The sequence below is a fragment of the Crocodylus siamensis genome, chromosome 4 (genome assembly GCF_052110815.1).
Source record: "Crocodylus siamensis isolate JL-2025a chromosome 4, ASM5211081v1, whole genome shotgun sequence".
NCBI lineage: Eukaryota > Metazoa > Chordata > Crocodylia > Crocodylidae > Crocodylus > Crocodylus siamensis.
The window spans coordinates 159,946,554-159,965,185 of record NC_143398.1 but is presented as its reverse complement, the minus strand read 5'-3'; the positions used below and the strand labels follow the sequence as shown (position 1 = coordinate 159,965,185).

Genomic DNA, 18,632 nt, shown 5'->3' with positions numbered 1-18,632 from the left:
CCTGCTGTGGCTGCCCTGAGGGGCTGAATCGCTGCTATGGTGAGTCCCACCACCTCTTTCCTCTCTGCTCTCCCTAGGCACTTCGTGCAGCTCTTTGCAGTGCTCCCAGGACTTTGTGACATTCCCTAAGCTAGAGCAGGAGGAGGAAAAGTACCGGAAGCCCGTCTCCTCCTCCTCCTCTTCCCACTGCTCCCCACTCTATGAAGGGCAGAAGGGGGACGTCTTCGAGCAGAAGGTGATCTTCTCTGGCTTTGGCTCCATCATGCGTTTCTCCACCTCAGCTGTGAGCCAACAGAGGGGCCGGGACACCTCCCCTGTGGACTACAAGGCCTCGAATCCAGTCAGTGGCCCCTCAGGAGGCGGCGGCAGCAGTGGCAATGGTGGCAGCAGCAGCCACAAGCGCATGCCATCCCTCAGCATTGAGGATGGGGAGGTGCTGAAGGAGAAGAAGCACAAGACCAGCAAGAAAAACAAGCATGGGCCTGGTCGGCCAAAAGGCGGCAAGAGCAAGGAGGTCCTGGGGGCCCAGCTGGCTGGGTCCACTGCTACCTCTGCCTCCCCCTTCTCTGGGGGCTCCCTGGTCAGCTCCAGCATTGGCAACTCATCCCGCTCCTTCAGCCACACGGGGAGCCTGCCCAGTCTCAGCCTGGAGTCCCCGCTGCTGGGTTCAGGTATGTTCCCCGCAGGATCCCACCTCTTGGTCTTGTCTGTCCATGGCACAAAACAAATGAGCCCCTTCCTTACCATGGCACTTGGCTGCTCTAACCTGTCGCAGTTCCAGGTTCTCCTCCTTTTGGCATCTACTTTGGGTCTCTTCCCACCATTCTGGCCATCCTGTCCATGCCCTAGAATCCATTCCAAGGTCCAGGGCAGGTTTTCTGTCTTGGGAGCTGTGCTGTAAATCCATCCCAAGTGGGCATTTTACCCACTGTTTGCACAGGTGCCATAAAACTTAACCTGATCCTAGCTTACAAACAAAGGAGCAACCAGGCTGGTTCAGGAGAGGAGGGCATGGATTTGCACAATCAAAACCAGAGGGTGCCGAAATCTGGGCCCCATATGGGGAATGCTGATAAATGGTTCTAATTTTATCTCACTTTTTAAAAGGAAGCCAGTTATTAATCAGTGAATACCTATCCTGCTTATCCTCATGGCCAGAAACTGAGCCCTGTTCTGAGATAGTTTTAATACCTCTGTAATCATTTGGTTTAGGGTAGGATTTGGTTTCGCCAGTTGACTGGGTCTGGTAGTAATATAGCTGGTTTTTTCCTCGTTTTTGGGGATAATGCTGGCAGAAATACCTTCATACCAATATAACTATGTCCATAGAAAAACAAAGCTGGAAGGGACCTCAAGAGGCCATCACATCCAACCCCGTGCCCAAAGCAGGATAATCCCCATCTAGACTATCCCAGACAAGTGTTTGTCTGACCTGCACTTAAGAATGTCCAACGGCAGAGACTCCCCAGCCACCCTGGGGAATCTGTCCAGTGCTTAGCCACCCTGATAGGGAGGAAGTTCTTCCTAATATTCAGCCTAAATCTCCCTTGTTGCAAATACAGCCCAGTACTCCCTGAGGAGTGGGTTGTGCCCCTTTAATTATGCTGGTTGAAGTCAAGAGGTTCCACTGTTTTGGGTCAGCCAGGCCCAAGTCATCCTTCCCAGCTAAACAACCCTGCCTGCCAGAGTGTAGAGCAGAGGTGCCATAGCTTGGCAGGAAAGAGTTAAGGCAAAAAGGCAGGAGGAGGAGCCTGGCGCTATACTGCTGGGGTTTGACACTGTTCTGGCAGCAGAGCTTGTCATGAGTCTATTGTGGGTTGTTTGCAGATGCTCCTATTTAGGTCAAATTAGAGGGTGGGGGTATAATTTGATTGCAAAGTGTCTGGGAGCTGTGGCCCGTTAGATCTGTGCTGGAGTTGGGGGTGTGGAGAGGTGGCTAGGAATCAGCAGCTTCCACAGGCATGCCAGCGTAACCGTGGGGCAATATTTTTCTCCTCCCTTTGGAACAACAAAGACACGTTTCAAAGAGGGGAGAATCGCTGCCAGGTTCCCTTCTCCGACGTGCTTGTTCTCCCACCCTCCTCCTCCAAGAGGATGTTGGCAGGGACTGGGGAGAATCTGGGCCTTAGGCGCTGCTGCATGCCTGAGTGGCTGGGGAAATCAGACAGGGGCCTCTCCCTCAGCTGTCAGTTCCTCACCTTTCCTTCCTCTTCATCTCACAGCACCTTGCTGCCTAGGGATCAGCTGCAGAGCAGGCTGGCTCACTTTTGAGGGCATGTAGTTGAGTGGTTAGAGATAGCAGCAGTGCATAGGACTCTGGAGTTCCCCTCCACTGATCTGTGTCTCCAGGCATAAGGAAGGAAAAGCAGCCTTGTTGTTGCAGCCCCTACATCTGTCTTGCCCAGTGTCCTGCATTTATGGTCCAGAGTCTTTATGCTGAGCCTGTCCAGACAGATCCATCCTCTGCTGTTCTTCCTCCACCACAAGTTGCTTCACTGCTCTGTGCCTCAGTTTCCTTGTCTGGATACATAATAGGAGTGTTGTGAGGCAGCGGAAGGCTTTGACCTCCTCAGAGAAAAGTCTCCCTCCTGTTCTGGGCTCCCAAGCCTGAAAGGGCTCCTTTGTTCATTGCACGCAGGGTCCCAAAATACCAAGGCAAACCATATGTGACCATGCAGTATCAGCCAAAAGTTTTTTCCCCTCCCTTCCATTTTTGCACTCATCGGCTCCTCCCGGGGAGATGTGAAATGCCTCTGATGTGATGTTCAACATTCCAGGCCTCAGCTGGGGACACTCCGTGCCCAGCGGGATGGGCACACTTGGGTCACAGTTTTTCACGTAGCCACTCTTTTCTTCTTTTTTTTTTTTTGATGGTGTTTCAATTTTTGGAAAGCTGAGGTAGAGACATTTCAGGCCTGCTATTTCAGAAGAGCTGAGCTGTCCCAGATCCAGCGGAACTGGTTGAAGATGTGAGCGATCACTCAGTGCCCTTTGAAAAAAATCAGGGCAAGATGAGAGCCTTTCAGTGGAGACAGGCAGAGTCTGCAGATGCTCAAACTTCAGGCTCCAGTGCAAAACAGAGTGTGAACCATTGGAAAAGGCTGCTTTGTGGAGTCAATTTCCCCCACTTGAACTGGAATACAACGGGTCCTAGTCCAAGCATCAGAAAGACCATTTTTTGATTTCCAACATAGAAATCATAGAAAATTAGGGTTGTAAGGGACCTCATGGGGTCCAACCCCCTGCTCAAAGCAGGACCATTCCCAACTACAGTAGACCCGCGATTTACATGAGTATTGCATTCTGGGGGAATTTCATGTAACTTTCCCCATAGGAAATAATAGAAGAGTATACCCCAGAAATACCTTAGTCATAGCATTTTTCCCCTTTTCTCGGCAGAATCGCCTTTAGGAAGCACATCTAGCATCTCATGTATGCATCTTGAGATGCCGCTACCACAATAGCAGCACAGCTCTGCTTGATTCTGCCTGCAAATCTTGTGAGACGTTTGCATATATACATGAGTGATGTGCATCTCAAGGGACATGTTCCAGTCCAGACCCTAATAAAAAAATTGCGTAAATGCAAGACACACACAAGTTGGAATAGCATACATCAGGGGTCTACTGTATATCATCCCAACCCAGGCTTTGTCTGGCCAGGTCTTAAAAACTTCCAAGGATAGAGATTCCACAATGGCTCTGGGTGACCTGTTCTAGTGTTTTACTGTCCTCCTATGGAGAAAATTGTTCCTAATATCTAACCTAAACTTCCCTTGCTGCAACTTGAGGCCATTGCTGCTTGTTCTGTCATCTACCAGCACAGAGAACAGTCTAGCTCCATCCTCTTTCGAACCCCTCTTCAGGTTGTTGAAGGCTGCTATTAAATCCCCCCTCAGTTTTCTCTTCTCCAGACTCAAAAAGCCCAGTTCCCTCAGCCTCTCTCCAGAAGTCATATGCCCTTCACCATTTATATTATCCTCCACTGAACTCTCCAATTTATCCACATCCTTTCTGTAGTGGGGGGTCCAAAGCTGAACACAGTACTCCAGATGTGGCCTCATCAGTGCTGAATAGAGATATAATTGCTTCCCTGAATCTGCTGGCAATGCTGCTACTAATGGATCCCAGTATGGCATTGGCCTTCTTGGCAACAATGGCACACTGTAGGCTTATACTCAGCTTACTGTCCACTGTAACACCCAGGTCCTTTTCTTCAGAGCTGCTGCTTAGCCAGTCAGTCCTCAGCCTGTACCAGTGCATGGGATTGTTCCATCCTAACTGCAGGTCTTTGCACTTGTCCTTATTGAACCTCATGAGATATCTTTTGGCCCAATCCTTCAATTTGTTGAGGTTTCTCTGAATCCTAGCCCTACCCTCCCACATATCTACTACTTCCCACAGCTTGGTGTTATCTGCAGATTTTCTGAGGGTGCCCTCCACCCCATATTCCAGATGATTAGTGAAGGTATTGAACAAAACTGGCCTGAGGACCGATCCCTAAGGCACTCCACTTGATACTGGCCACCAGCTACACATTGAGCCATTGGTTACTACCCTTTGAGCCTGACAATCCAGCCAATTTTTTAGCCACCTTACAGTCCATTCATCCAACCTGGACTTCCTTAGCTAGCTGGCAATAACATTGTGGAAGACAGTATCAAAAACCTTGCTAAAAATCAAGGTATATCACATCCACTGCTCCAGTTGTGCTTTCACCTTCCTGGTTTCATTCCTGCATGTCTGAGAAATACTCTTATACACCTCACTAATCATATGTCCAAATTTCAACTTCTTATAAGCTTCCTTTTTGTGTTTTAACTCATGGAAAAGTTTCCTGCTAAGCCAAGCTGGTCTTCTGCCATACTTTCTAGTCTTCCTGTACATTGGGATGGTTTGTTCCTGTACTCTCAGTAAGGTTTCTTTAAAATATAGCCAGCTCTCCTGGACTCCTCTCTCCCTCAGGCTGACTTCCAAGGGGAGCTCCTTGCTTATGAGTTCCCAAAGTGTGACAAAGTCTCCTTTGGTGAAGCCCTTACTCTGGTGCTGTCCTTCCTTTCCTCAGGATCCTGAACTCAATCATCCTGTGGTCACTGCTGCCCAAGTTGCCATCCACTACTATGTTCCCCACCAATTCTTCCCTGTTTGTGAGCAGCAGGTCAAGAAGAGCATGGCCCCTTGTGGGCCACTCCACCACTTGCACCAGGAAGTTGTCCTCAGTACTCTCCAAAACCTTCCTGGATTGCCTGCGCACTGCTGGATTGCCCTCCCAGCAAATGTCAGGGTGATTGAAGTCCCCCATGAAAACCAAGGCCTGTGATCGGGAAACTCCTGTTGACTGTTTGAAGAAAGCATTATCCACCACTTCTTAAACAGTTTGTACCCATCTATAATAAGTGGGCATCCCGGGGCTGGTCTAATCGTTGGCCCGCCCACTTGTTTCAGGGCTAACTGGCCACCTACCTCACCTGCCATGCCTTTGATGAAAACAAAATAAAGTTGATAACAAGGTGGGAGGCTGCCCATTTACCTGCCCTGATGCCAAAGACCTATACACAACTCCAAACCTACCCTTATACCATGTCCCATGCCTCACAGATGGCATCCATGGCCTAACACCCAGCCTTAGCATACATAGCCTAACACCTGGCCTATAATCCAGTGTCCTCACACTAGGACTCGCACTCCAGTGCTTTACGTTGGGACTCTCACTCCCATGCCCCCACAGTGGGCTCTCAATCCCTGTGCCCTCACACTGGGCTCTCAATCTCATTTACTCAGGGCTTCCAGCCCCTCCCTTTCCTTGGGCTCCCTGCTGGCTTGGGGCCCTCTTGGTCCCCTCATCTCCTGGCTAACACTGGGCCACAATCCACTTGCCCCAGGAGCTTCACACCCAGCTCCTTCATGGTCTTGGGGCCCCACCTCCCTGGAGCCTCACACCCAGCTCCTTCATACATCTCAGGACTTGCTGTGAGCCTGGGCTCTGCCTCAGGTCCCTTCACACAACTTGGGTCCTGCCTCAAGCCTCACTGAAAGCCTGGGCCCTTACTTTGTCTTTGGGGTGTGCTCGCCTAGCCTTTCTCCTCCATGGGATAACCCACAAGGCAGCAGGGGGCTAAGGCTTTCTGGCACCCCATAGTCACCTTTCAGTAGGCACAGGTGTGGCATTTCCCGGAGACTGCCCCACCACCAGCAGTCCCACCACACCATCCAGCCCCAGCAGGGTGTCGTCTTAGGTCATGCCCCAGGACCAGGAACCTCCTGCTATCCCCATAGTTCCTGCCCTGTACCTCCAAGGTCTGAGCAGCAGCTCTGGCCAGGTTTCATAGTTTTATAGTAGGTAGGGTTGGAAGGGACCTGAGCAGATCATCAAGTCTGACCCCCTGCCATGGCAGGAAAGAATACTGGGGTCAAGTGACCCCAGCAAGGTGATTGTCTAGCCTTGTCTTAAAGACACCGAGGGTAGGAGCTAGCACCACTTCTCTTGGAAGTTGGTTCCAGATCCTAGCCACCCTGACCGTGAAGTAGCGCCTCCTGATGTCTAATCTGAATCTACCCTCTGCCAGCTTGTGACCATTATTTCTAGTCACTCCTGGTGGTGCTGGGGGGAACAGGGACTCCTCCAATGCCTGCTGGTCCCCCCGACTAGTTTGTAACAGGCCACTAGGTCCCCCCTCAGCCTTCTCTTGTGGAGGTTGAACAGGTTCAGGTCCCGTAGCCTCTCCTCATAGGGCCTGCCCTGCTGCCCCCAATCATGTGAGTGGCCCTCCTCTGGACCCTCTCCATGTTGTCCACATCCCTCCTGAAATGGGGCGCCCAGAACTGGACGCAGTACTCCAGCTGCGGCCTGACCAATGCCGCATAGAGGGGGAGGATGCATCTGTGGATGCATGACAAGGTACAGTTGGCCTTCCTGACTGCATCCCCACACTGCCGGCCCATGTTCATCTTGGCATCAATGATGACTCCAAGATCCTTTTCTGCCTCTGCACTGACGAGAAGGGAGTTCCCCAGCCTGTAGGTATGGTGCTGGTTCTTCCTCCCCAGGTGCATCACCTTGCACTTGTCAGTGTTGAATCCCATCCTATTCTCATGCGCCCACCCCTGTAACCTGTCTAGGTCCGATTGTAGCCTATTCCTCCCTTCTAATGTGTCCACATCCCCCCACATCTTAGTGTCATCAGCAAATTTGAACAGGGTGCTTTTTACCCCCTTGTCCAAGTCACTGAAGATGTTGAACAGTGCGGGCCTGAGGACCGAGCCCTGGGGGACCTCACTGCCCACATCCCTCCGGGTCGAAAATGATCCATCCACTACCACCCTCTGGGTGCGGCCCTCCAGCCAGTTGGTGACCCATTTGGCTGCGTGGGTGTCAACACCACAGTCCCCCAGTTTCTTAATGAGAATGGGGTGAGAGACCGTGTTGAAGGCCTTCCGGAAGTCCAGGAAGACTATGTCCGCTGCTACCCCTGCATCTAAGGATTTGGTGATCTGGTCATAGGAGGCCACCAGGTTCGCCTGCCACTAATGAACCCGTGTTGGTTGCCCCTAAATATAATCTCCTCTGCTGGCCCCTCGTGGACATGCGCCAGAATAATTCTCTCAAAAAGCTTACCCAGGACCGAGGTAAGACTAACTGGCCTGTAGTTCCCCGGGTCCTCCTTCCTCCCCTTTTTTGAAGATGGGAACCACATTGGCCCTCTTCCAGCCCTCTGGCACCATGCCAGAGCACCACGAGTGCTCATAAAGCCGTGCCAGGGGTCCTGCAATGACCTCAGCTAATTCCCTCACCACCAGGGGTGGAGATCATCCGGACCAGCTGATGTAAATACATCCAGTCCCTCCAGAAGTTTCCTGTCTCGATCTTCCCTGACCCTTGGCCTGGGTGCACCTCCCCTGGGGCCTGGGGGGGGCCCGGTGGGGGGGCAGATCCGGTCCCTGCTCAGGAAATGTAAGCAAAGAAGTCATTAAATAAGTTAGCTTTGTCATCTGGTGTGACGACCAAATTTCCTAGTGTGTCTTGCAGGGGTCCCACGTTACCTGGTACCTTCTTTTTGCCCTCTATGTATTTAAAAAAGGACTTCTAGTTGTCCTTGATCCAGGAAGCTAGTCCCAGTTCCAGCTCCGCCCTGGCCTTCCTGACCGGCCCCCTGCAGCCCCGAGCAACCGCAGTATAGTCCTCCCTGGGGATGGCCCCTCCCTGCCATTGGGTGTGCGCCTCCCTTTTAGCTAGAATGTTCTCCCCTTGGCTGCTAGCTCAAGGCCTGCTTTTAGCAGCAGCAGCTGGCCCCTGTTCCCAATCAGGCAGTTGTGCCTGATTGGGAGTGCAGCCACCTGCAGGCTGCTCCGCTGCTCCCATGCCCCTCTGAGTAACAGAATACAGCTTGTGCTCTGTTACACCATCCATGACAGTGCTGTAGTCATGTGAGCTATCCTACCGTGTCTCTATTATTGCAATTATGTCGTAGTTTTGTGACTGTGCAAGGACTTCCAGTTCTTCCTGCTTGTTTTCCAGGCTCTGTGCATTCGTGTACAGGCACCTGAGGTAATTAGCCAATTGCCCTACTTTCTGAGGAGAATGAGAAGGCCTCCCCTGTTGTCCCTTCCTGCTTGTGCTCCTTCCAGGTCACCCACTTATCCACTTATCTCAGGGCTTTGGTCTATATCCCCCAGCAAACCTTGTTTAAAGCTCACCTCGCTAGGTTAGTGAGCCTGTCTTGAAGATGCTCTTCCCTTTCTTTGTCAGGTGGATTCCATCTCTTCCTAGCAATCCTTCTTCTTGGAACAACATCCCATGGTCATAGAAGCCAAAGCCCTGCAGGTGACACCACTTGTGCAACCACGCATTGATCTGCAGGATGTGTCTGCTCCTGCCTGGGTCCTTCCCCTTGACCAGAAACATTGAAGGGAACACAACCTGAGCCCCTGTTCCCTTCACCCTTGCACCCAGAGCCTTGTAGTCACCTTTGATCTGCTCAGGGTCACTCCTGGCAGTTTCATTGATGCTCACATGGATGAGCAGCATGGGGTAGTAATCAGAGAGCCAGATGAGTCTCAGAAATCCTTCTGTGACATCTTGGGTCTGGGTTTTGGGCAAGCAGCAGACCTCCTGAAACAACAGGTTAAGGCACCAGATGGATGCCTTCATACACCACAGAGGGGAGTCTCCAACTACCATCACCCATCGCTTCCTCTTAGTGGCAGTGGTCTCAATCTTCCCAACCTTAGGGATGCCTGGCTTGGCCTCTTCCACCAACAGAACATGCTCCTGCTCCTCTGTTGCTAGAGCTTCCTATCTGTTCTCCAGGCAAACCACTGCAGCTGGAGTTGAAGACTTGTGTTTGCTGCCAGAGGTCACAAGCTTCCAGCTTCCACATTCCTGGGAGTCCATGTCCTCTTCCTTCTCTAGTACTGCCTCAGTCCTTCCTTCACAGTCCTAGAGGTCTCCTCCACCATCGAATCGATGAAGTCCTCATGGTGGAGGATGCTTTGGAGCCTTGCCACTTCCTCCTGTTGCTCTTTTGCCTGCAAGGTATGGCTCACATTGCAGATGCCACCCAACCTGGATGTCACTGGAAGGAGCCTACAAGCCACAGTCTCCACAGCACCAAACCAGGACCTGGGTGGAAGCCTCAACAGTGAGGTGTCCCACCTGGACAGTCACCTCATAGGTGTAAGCTGAGGAAGAGCTGGCAGTGGCTCTGGCATTGCAACATCCTCCAGCCATTTCTCTGGATCTCTTAATCATCTCACTCAGTATCCTAGAGCCCATCTGTACCATTAAGGGAATTTGGGACTGATGTTTGTAGTCTGAAGGAGATTCAACAGCACATACTAGCAATTAGAGAAAAAGTGCTCCAAAACATACCCCCCAAGTGTAGTGCAGGTGTCGCCCACTCCAGGGCAGCTCTGGAATGTACAGACCACGTCATGCCAGTGTAGGATGCTGTAGCTGCGCCTACAAACCTGGCATCTCTGGAAGATGCCTTAGTCAGGGGGAGCCAACCTGCACCATGAGTGACACAAGTGGCTCTGTGTGGCACAGGGCAGATAAGGTGGGCAGCACAGTGGAAGATAGGGTAGAGGCAAAAAGCAGAGCAGCAGATTGAATGGGGAAAAGGGATCAGAGTGGCATTTGGGGAGAGTGCAGGGCTAATTTTTGGCACACCTGCTAAATAGGTTGACCCCCACTGCTTTAGTCCAGTGAATGTTGCAGGGCTTGATACAGGGGCAATGAGTGAAATCCTAAGGCCAGTGTTATATGGGAGGGCAAACAAAGTGATCTTCTGATCTTTCAGTCCTGACTGCCCAGCAGTGAGCTCTCCAATATGTTATCCTCTCTTCCATGCAGGGATCTACACCAGTAACAAGGACCCCATTTCTCATGGGGGTGGGGTGCTCCGAGCTGTATGCAGCACCCCACTCTCCTCCAGCCTCCTGGCACACCAAGGCACCTCATCTCTCCCACAGCTCAACCGCTCTCCCTTTGCCAGTACCATCCCGGCCTCCTCCTCTTCTTCTGTCTCCACCACCCAGGTAAGGGCACTGGGACTGGAACACACAGCAAGAGTTAGAGTTTGGGTTGGCCCCATAGCCTGGCAATGTAATACAAGCCTGGGAGGCACTGATGGCCTTGCAGTTAGGAGCAGTGTTGAAGAGGGTGATATGTGGCCCTTCCTCCAGGGGGAAGGGAGGTTGCCACATGATTCCTAAACGTGAGGGAGACCTCACTTCCTGCACCCCAGCTCCATGAATGGCCCCAAAGGCCCCAGCTGATTCTGGTGATTCAGCAGAGTGCTGCTGATGACACTCCTTCTCCTTCTGTTGACCACCTGTGGTCAGACAGGACAGCTGTGGACTCAGGACCTCTAGACTTACTTGATCTGCCACAGGTTACTTGTGTAATCTTGGTCAGGTCACTTGATTTTGGACATGAGCAGGTGTGGGAATTCTGTTCCATGGAGTGCTGCTGATGGTGATCCTCCTCCTTCCTTCCCTGTCTGTGATTGGAAGAGTCCTGTGGTTGGTACCCTATCTTGGGACTCAAAATCCACAGGTTCAATTCCTTGCTCTTTCCTCTTGTGTACCCTTGGCCAAGTTGCTTGATTTCACTGGACGTGACAGCCTACATATGCTTAAAAATCAGGCTCTTAACTTCTCTGTCTCTCAGGCCCTACCTGTGCATGGATAGGAGCACTACCCTGCCTGAGGATTTAAAAAGTGTAACAGTACTGATGAAAATGCAGTAACACATGCTATCAGCTAAAGTAACACATACAGGCTCCCTGAACGGTTTGTACTGTAGTATGTGCTGAAGCCCACGTCACTGCATCTTCAACCGCTGTTGTTACCTATACTAGTAAATGAAGCTTGCATGGGGTTGTTACCACCTGCTACAACCATGCCTTAATTCTTCAGCATGGATGTGACAACTGCAGAAAGTACTCAGACACTATGGCCCCGGGTGGGGCATATAAGCACCAAAGATGGATAAAGTGTGACCATATGCTGGGAACTAGGTGTGAGGCAAGTGTTGCCAAAGGGAGAACAGCTCTAGGAACTTGGAGGCAGCACAGGAATGTATGGTTGGTCTCCCTGTGCTGTTTAACTGAGTCTCTCTCCTTCATTTCCCCTGTGCAGGTGTTCTCCTTGGCAGGATCCACTTTCAGCCTCCCCTCCTCGCACATCTTTGGCAGCCCCCTCACCTCAGGGCTATCTATCAACCCACTCCTGAACCAGTCTGAAAGCAGCCGGGCAGGTACGTGAATCGGAAGGTATGTGAGTTTGGACCTTGGAGAGGGTCTCCCTGGAAGAGTCGAGACAACTGCATCTGCTGTTTGAACCTTTTCCCCCCTCCTTGCTTGCTCCCATCCCAAGGGCTTGAGGCAAGAGGGCATGTGCTGGGAAACCTGAGCAGTGTAGAATAATGGCTTTTGTAGCTTATGCTGTTAGAAAGGGCTATATGAGTATTAGAAGAGCTTTGCCTGAGATGCTGGCAGGTCCTGGGGATAGAGGGAATCCTATGGCAAGAGCAACCCTGCTGGTTCATCCATGGCAGACTGGTGGCACATCTACACCTGTCCCCATCTGTCCTGAGTGGGGCTACTGTTGAGCACAGATCCTGCCACTGTATCCCAACTCCAGAAGATCCACTCCAGGGGTGTCCCAGGTAGTTGCTGTCAATCCCTGTCTCTGATGTGGTTCAGAGCAGCTAAGGGCAGCTTGACTTCTGGACATAGGTAGGTAGTACATGCCCAAAAGCAGTACTTCCCGAGCAACAGGGACAATGTAAGCAGACTCTGCATGCCTTTGTACTTGTGCTAGCCCCAGGCAAAAATGCCCTTTACCTTGAACATTTGCAGAAAAATAGTGCCTTGTTCTCTGCACTAGAGCTGCACAAAACTAGTTAACATTGCTGAATGTTTTTATTCAAGCACATTTCATTGTTTCAACTGCCAGTGACAATTTTACCAGGTAATACCTTGCCCTGTAAGAATATAAGAAGTGCTATACTGACTCACACCATTGGTCCCTCCAGCCTGCTAAAAAATCTTCCCTTTGTTTTTCATTGGATGGTTTCATATCCCTTCAGCTCTGGCTTTGTCATGAAATGCAACAAAATCTGCTATTTTCATATTGAAAACATGTACATTCCAGCCCTGGAATTCCAGACCTTCTACTCAGAACAGTCTGGGGTTTTTTTCCTCCTTTTTTCTTCGCCTAAACAGGCTTGTTTTCCTTGGAAAACTTCCTGTTAATGAGCAGGAAACTTCAAATATTTATATACATTTCCCCAGTAAATGGGCCCTGTTCCTTAGTTTGTAGCACAATGCAAAGAAGAACACACCCCCAACCCCCGCAATTTCCAGCTGCTTTGCTTTTGTTGTGACAATTTCTTGCCCTTCTAGATCAGAACATTCAGGAGCCCGGCATGTTGGGTGCTGAACACTTGGGGAGAATTTAGCCAGGCCACCTGGCTGCCATTGCAATTAAGGTCCCTGAAAAACTGGTCCTGAGCTCATTTTGAAAGTCAGCCCCTCATGTGCAAAGCACAGTGGTTTGTGCAAGAGTGCATGGCTGAATGTGGTGCATGTGAGGATATGCATGCTTCCTCATGTATTGGGCCAGACGCATGTGCCTGTGGAGAGGACATATAACTGTGTATGGCATGCAGTTTTGATGCTCATGTCCATGTATGTTTGTAGCTGCCTCCATCTACCTGAGTGTAATGGTATAATTGACAGTGTCCAGAATTGAATACAACAGCCCGTACTCATATCATTTGGCTGTCTAGAGTTGATAAGGAGGAAAAGTTTTAGAAAAAGATACATCCTGTAAATGTCCTGTGGGTGGAGAGAGGAAAAGGTACATAAGCCACACATCCACTCTAGTATGGGGACAGGAAATGAAAGTGAAGATTAGCTTTGTGGGGACAGTCTTGTGGTTCAGATGCTGCACTGGGACATGGGAGACCTGGACTCTATACCAGCTCCACTGCTGACAGCACACTCATTGCTTACAACTAAACTTTCAGGAGTATCCAATGGACTGAATTCTGTCTAAAATCTAACCTGTAATTTCAACTTCTGGTGTTGCTCAGTCAAGATCTGGTAAGTTCCAGCACATGCTTCTTGCAGATACGGAAGTCTAAAGCCTCCATCTTAGAGCAGCTCCACCCTCTGGGTTAGGTTTCTAAACATCCACATCACCACAGCATTTCTCCTGTGCAGCAAGAAAGTTGTGTTATTAGAAACTGAGGCAAGCTAAATAAGGCAAGTTCACACAGGAAGTTTTCAGCAGAGCACAGACTTAAATGTTGCAGTCTTTCAAGTCCTAAGTTAGCACCCTAACCACTGCACCATCCTGCCTCCTCAATGCTTTGTCACCTGGGGATGGGCTTGACCTGTCAGCCTTCTCTGGCAGCTTTCCCTGAATCTCCTTGTCATTCCTGCAGCTTTGCAAAGTGCTCCCTCTGATAGCTCAGGCATCTCAAGGTGCTGTAGAGTGACCTCCAAAAAGTAGCTACCCTGAACAGAAGGAAAGAGTTGAATTTGGCTAATAGCAAGACATTCCTGTCTGGATAGAGGGGAAGGACTTCTTCCATGCTATATGTACTATGAGCTTCTCAGCTGAAATACCACTGAGCTGGAGCCTACTTGGACTCAACAGCAGCTGTATTTCTGACTTCTCAGCAGCCCAGGATATAGGCAGTAACTCATGCCCTGCTTGGGGCATTACCCTGTAAATCAAGGGTGGGCAAAATGTGGTCCATGGGCTGGATGTGACCCACCAGGTCATTCTATCTGGCCTGCGGGGCCTCTAAAAAATTTAGAAAATTACTATTTTTCTGTCCCTGGCTGCCTGTCATGTGGTCCTCGATGGCTTGCCAAAACTCAGGAAGCGGCCCTCTCCCCAAAATAATTGCCCGCCCCTGCTGTAAATCATACCACCTCCGCTGCCCTGCAGTGTTCCCTGCAGGAAACTTCCTGAATTCTTGTATGGAAGGAAATGCCTCTTACTGTGAGAAGCGGAGGGGAGGGCACATCGACCAGCTGGCACAGTCTCTAGTCACAACATCTGACACATACCAGACTGCTGGAGAAAGCGTGTTTGCTGAGTGGCAGACACTGGGGGTGGGGAAGAGAGTGTGAATGGCAAATCGCTCTGCTCTGCTTTGGAATCTGGAAGCTTTCTGCGGGTCAGGGAAACACCGCCATACACACAGCCTAGAACTTTTCAATGTATCTGACTCCCAGAGATAGGCCCGCGTTTGCCAGAGAGCTCAGCACAGCCAGAGGTTGAGATGTTTTGAAAAATCTTGCCCTCAGCATCACAAAGGGAGTTGAAACACTGTCAAGAATCTGGCCAATTACTGAGGTCCCTTAAGGAAAAATGGGGAGGGGCTGCTGGGTCCTGTGAAATCTGAGCCTGGAGTCTTAAGAAAATTTGGCACAGGGTGACTCTTCACATTGTGTGTTTCAGCAACTGCTCTTGGCTCTGAATCTTTCCTGACATTTTCCACACAATTAAGGCTCCCAAGCCCTGCAAAGCAAGTCTGGTGCCCCTGGTATGGATAAAGGAAGTCATCCCCCCCGTTGCACACACTTCCACATTGCAAACCAGCTGCAGAGCTGGAGAGGGAACCTCAGAGTACTGATTCAAACATTTCAATGCCAGACTGCAACAACCTCCCTGACACATTGAAGTGTAAAGAAATTGTGTGCCCCTTGTGAGTTAATGGATGGTTGGAGAGAGACCAGAGCCACAGGGATAGCTGAAGCCAGTGACTGGTAGTGTTTTCCTGTGGTGGGCTGGAATGGGCCAGTTTGTGTCCAAGGCTATTGCTATCGCTGTGTCTCCATGCTGCTGCTTTTTTGTGCTACTGTTTCTCCCTGCCACCCAGCTGCAGCTCAGCATGGGAAAGCTCCCAGCTTCCTGGTCACAGCACAGTACAGCCCAGACAAAGCCCCCATCACCAAGACTGCCCTGTTGCAAAAACCTGCTGATGCCCCAGTTCCATGAACTGGATCCAATGGTTCTGCAGGCCAGATCCAGCCTGTGAGCCATAGGTTGCTGACCTGTGGCCTAAGCTGTAAGCTCTTTGGAGCAGAGGTTGTCTTTTGCTACATGTTTGTACAGCACTTGCCACAGTTCAACTCTTGATCCTGATTGGGGCACAAGTACCATAGAAATGACCAGCTATCCCACATTTAGCAGTGCAGTCAATGCCAGCTGGAGCCCAGCCCTGTCTCAGAATCTTGCTTCTTGCTCATGCCTGTTTGGAGAGGGGGCATTACCAATCCGCAGTCCTCAGGGTATAATGCACAGACCCCGCTGCCTTTGCGCACCATTCCCTCCTCCCCAGACTATAAAACACCCCGGCTGTTGCATCTGCGCAGATGGAGAAGCAGGAGGAGCTGTTATATAATGACAGTGGAGAGGAACTGCTCAATGCTGGCTGCCATCTAGTGGAGGCTGCAGCACTGGCAGGCAGCCCTTTGGCACAAGCTGGTAGGTAACCCCTGCCTTGGCAGGCGGCAGAGGAAAGGGCTTGGACCCTTTTGCAATGCCTTGCCTGTTTTTTTTCTATTTCCTCTCCCAGAACCTGATCTGGAAGACTGCAGTTTTGGCTGTCGAGGGACCTCCCCACAGGAAAGCCTCTCCTCTATGTGAGTGCCTTTCAGTTGTCCTTTTCTGACGCTGCAGGGGCTGGGGTGCTGCCGCAGCTAGGAGTGCATGGTGGAGGAAACACGAGCCAAGTCTGCAGGCTCGTAGAAAATCCTGGTGGGGAGGGAATGGAGGCAACTGCATTCTGGTGTGGTGCAGAGGATAGTAGGCAGGGAGTGGGATGGGGCAGAGATACCTCCTCCAGCATAGGGTGGGGTGGGGTGGGGTGGGGTGGGGGATGAGGGGAGTGAAGGTGGCCCAGCACTGAAAGTGGCTGAGAGGTTTGGAGGGGAGCTGAGGAGGGGCAGAGACCAACCCTTCTGCTGCAGTACGGAGGATCTGGGGGGAAGGACTGGGGACTGTCTTTTCCAGTGTGGGAAAAAGGAGCTGGGTGGCAGTAAGAGGGATAGAGACTGGGAGACATAGGGGATGGGGGGAAGGGATGGAGACAACCCCTCTTAGTGTGGACTAGAGAGGAATGGGGGATCAATGCCCAGTGTCTGACAGGCTATCTCCTGGGCTGCTCCCCAGGTCCCCTATCAGCAGCCTCCCTACCCTCTTCGACCAGACCGTGTCCTGCAGCAGCAGCGGGCAGTTGGAGAACGTGCCCCAGGCCACCCCCAACATTGAGCAGCTCCTGGAGAAGCAAGGCAATGGCGAAGCGGGTGTAAACAGTGAGCCACGTAGGGAGCAGGGAGGGGAACTGTCTGGGGGATTCCCAAACAGGGATGTGGGCCCAGAGGAACCTGTCCTCAGCTTCTGCTTCATGCCTGTCATGACAAGGGCTGGGGCCCTTCCCTGCCTGCAGGGGAGGGAGCAAGTGGTTGGGGCATAGAGGCTGCAGGCTTAGCCCAGATGAGTAGGGGGGGTTTAGGAAGAGAAGCACTGATCTGTGCGCAGGTGGGAAGGACAGTAGGAGGGCAGTTGGGGAGGGGCTGGCACAGCCTGATCCTCCTCTCCAGGACCATTCTGCTGTGTGTGCAGTCAGCACTAACCATGCCCCCTGCCCCCTCCACACTGCCCTTATCCTGCCCTTCTTCCTGTTTTCACTTCCTGCAGTTGTGGAAATGCTCAAGGCTCTGCACTCCTTGCAGAAAGAGAACCAGCGGTTGCAGGAGCAGATCATGACCTTGACAGCCAAGAAGGAGCGCCTGCAGCTCCTCAACGTCCAGCTCTCTGTCCCCTTCCCAGTGGTGACCAGCAGCAATGGCCCAGCCAGCCAGGCCCAGTACATCTTGCCTCCCACCGGTAAGAGAGCAGCCTCACCTCAGGCATCAAGGGACTATGGGGAGCACACCCTCTATGTCACTTCAGAATAGTGTCCTCATTTGAGGCTGCCACCAGCAGCCCCATTTTGGGTGGGGGGAGGAGAGGGTGGGGGAGCAGTGAGGAGAACTGGCTTCCTAATTTATTGAATTTTTTGGCTGCCATGATGTGCATAACCCACACAGGATCAGGCCACTGGCCCTGGTAACACTGAGCCTGTCTCTGTCGCTTTATCATCCCATCTCTCCTTTACAGTGTGCACCAATGACTCCCTGAGCATCAGCAAGAGCCCTCCCTGTAAGAACAGCTTTGGGATTGAAAACTCTCTCTCCACCTCCTCCGAGGTACAGTGCGCTCCAAGAACCTAGAGTGGGGGAAGGGGCTTTGATAGATTAAATCAGAGGAGCACCTTCCACCGCTGCCACCCTGAAAGCAGGAAAACAGGTAGTGGTTTGTGGGGGCTTACAGGCCTCAGCCCAAACTGTGCTAAGTGCAGTCTCTTTAAAGGTTGTGCACTACATGCTTACTAAGTGAAAAGGTAGGCAAGACAGTGGGTAACAGAAACATAGAGAAGTAGGGCTGGAAGGGACCTCCAGAGGTCATATAATCCAACCCCCTGCCTGAGGCAGGACCAGCTTTATCCAAACCATCCCAAACAAACCATGGTCTAACCTCTTAGTAAAACTACCATCAACTCTGACACAACACAAGACCTAACACCTTAAAATGCCACAGGTAAAGCAGGGGAACCATGGCAGCTAACATCCTGCTGCTGTAAAAGGTTGTTAGTATACACTCAAGAGATCCCAGGTAGAGAACCATGCCCACTGCTCCAGAAGAAGACAAAACCCCCCACAGTACATTCCAGTCTGACCATAGGGTGAAATTCCTTCCTGACCCTAAATATGGTGATTGGTGTAACAGTGAGTGGAGGGGCAAGACCCTCTAGCCAGGAACCTCCAGCTTTATGTCCCAGCAGGAGCACTGACACACCCCAATCAAAATCCCCAGCCTTGGATGCAGCCAGAATCCAGTGGCTCTGAGGAAGGCTTAAAAACTCCCCCACCCTGACATGCTGCAGAAAGGGGAGGAGTGCAGGGGCAGAATTCCCTCTCAACCACTTGATGACTCTCTCTCTTTCTTTTTTTCTCTCTCTCTCTCATGCATTCCTTACTTATCCAGGGTCTTTAAAACTCCCGG

The 18,632-nt window shown here is 51.3% G+C and overlaps 1 protein-coding gene across 6 annotated transcripts in view; it reads left to right on the top strand.

The window, feature by feature from the left end:
- MLLT6 (MLLT6, PHD finger containing) overlaps positions 1-18,632 on the top strand; it is a 93,364-nt gene that overhangs the window by 62,539 nt on the left and 12,193 nt on the right. For 3 of the 6 annotated variants that reach the window (XM_090044572.1, XM_090044571.1, XM_090044577.1), the window contains 7 exons: positions 78-671; positions 10,351-10,535; positions 11,640-11,757; positions 16,102-16,168; positions 16,698-16,849; positions 17,226-17,414; positions 17,688-17,776. In XM_090044572.1, the coding sequence (XP_089900698.1) occupies positions 78-671; positions 10,351-10,535; positions 11,640-11,757; positions 16,102-16,168; positions 16,698-16,849; positions 17,226-17,414; positions 17,688-17,776 (1,394 nt within the window). The remainder of the gene's footprint in view (positions 1-77; positions 672-10,350; positions 10,536-11,639; positions 11,758-16,101; positions 16,169-16,697; positions 16,850-17,225; positions 17,415-17,687; positions 17,777-18,632) is intronic. The other 3 variants (XM_090044575.1, XM_090044573.1, XM_090044576.1) reach the window with 2 other exon arrangements.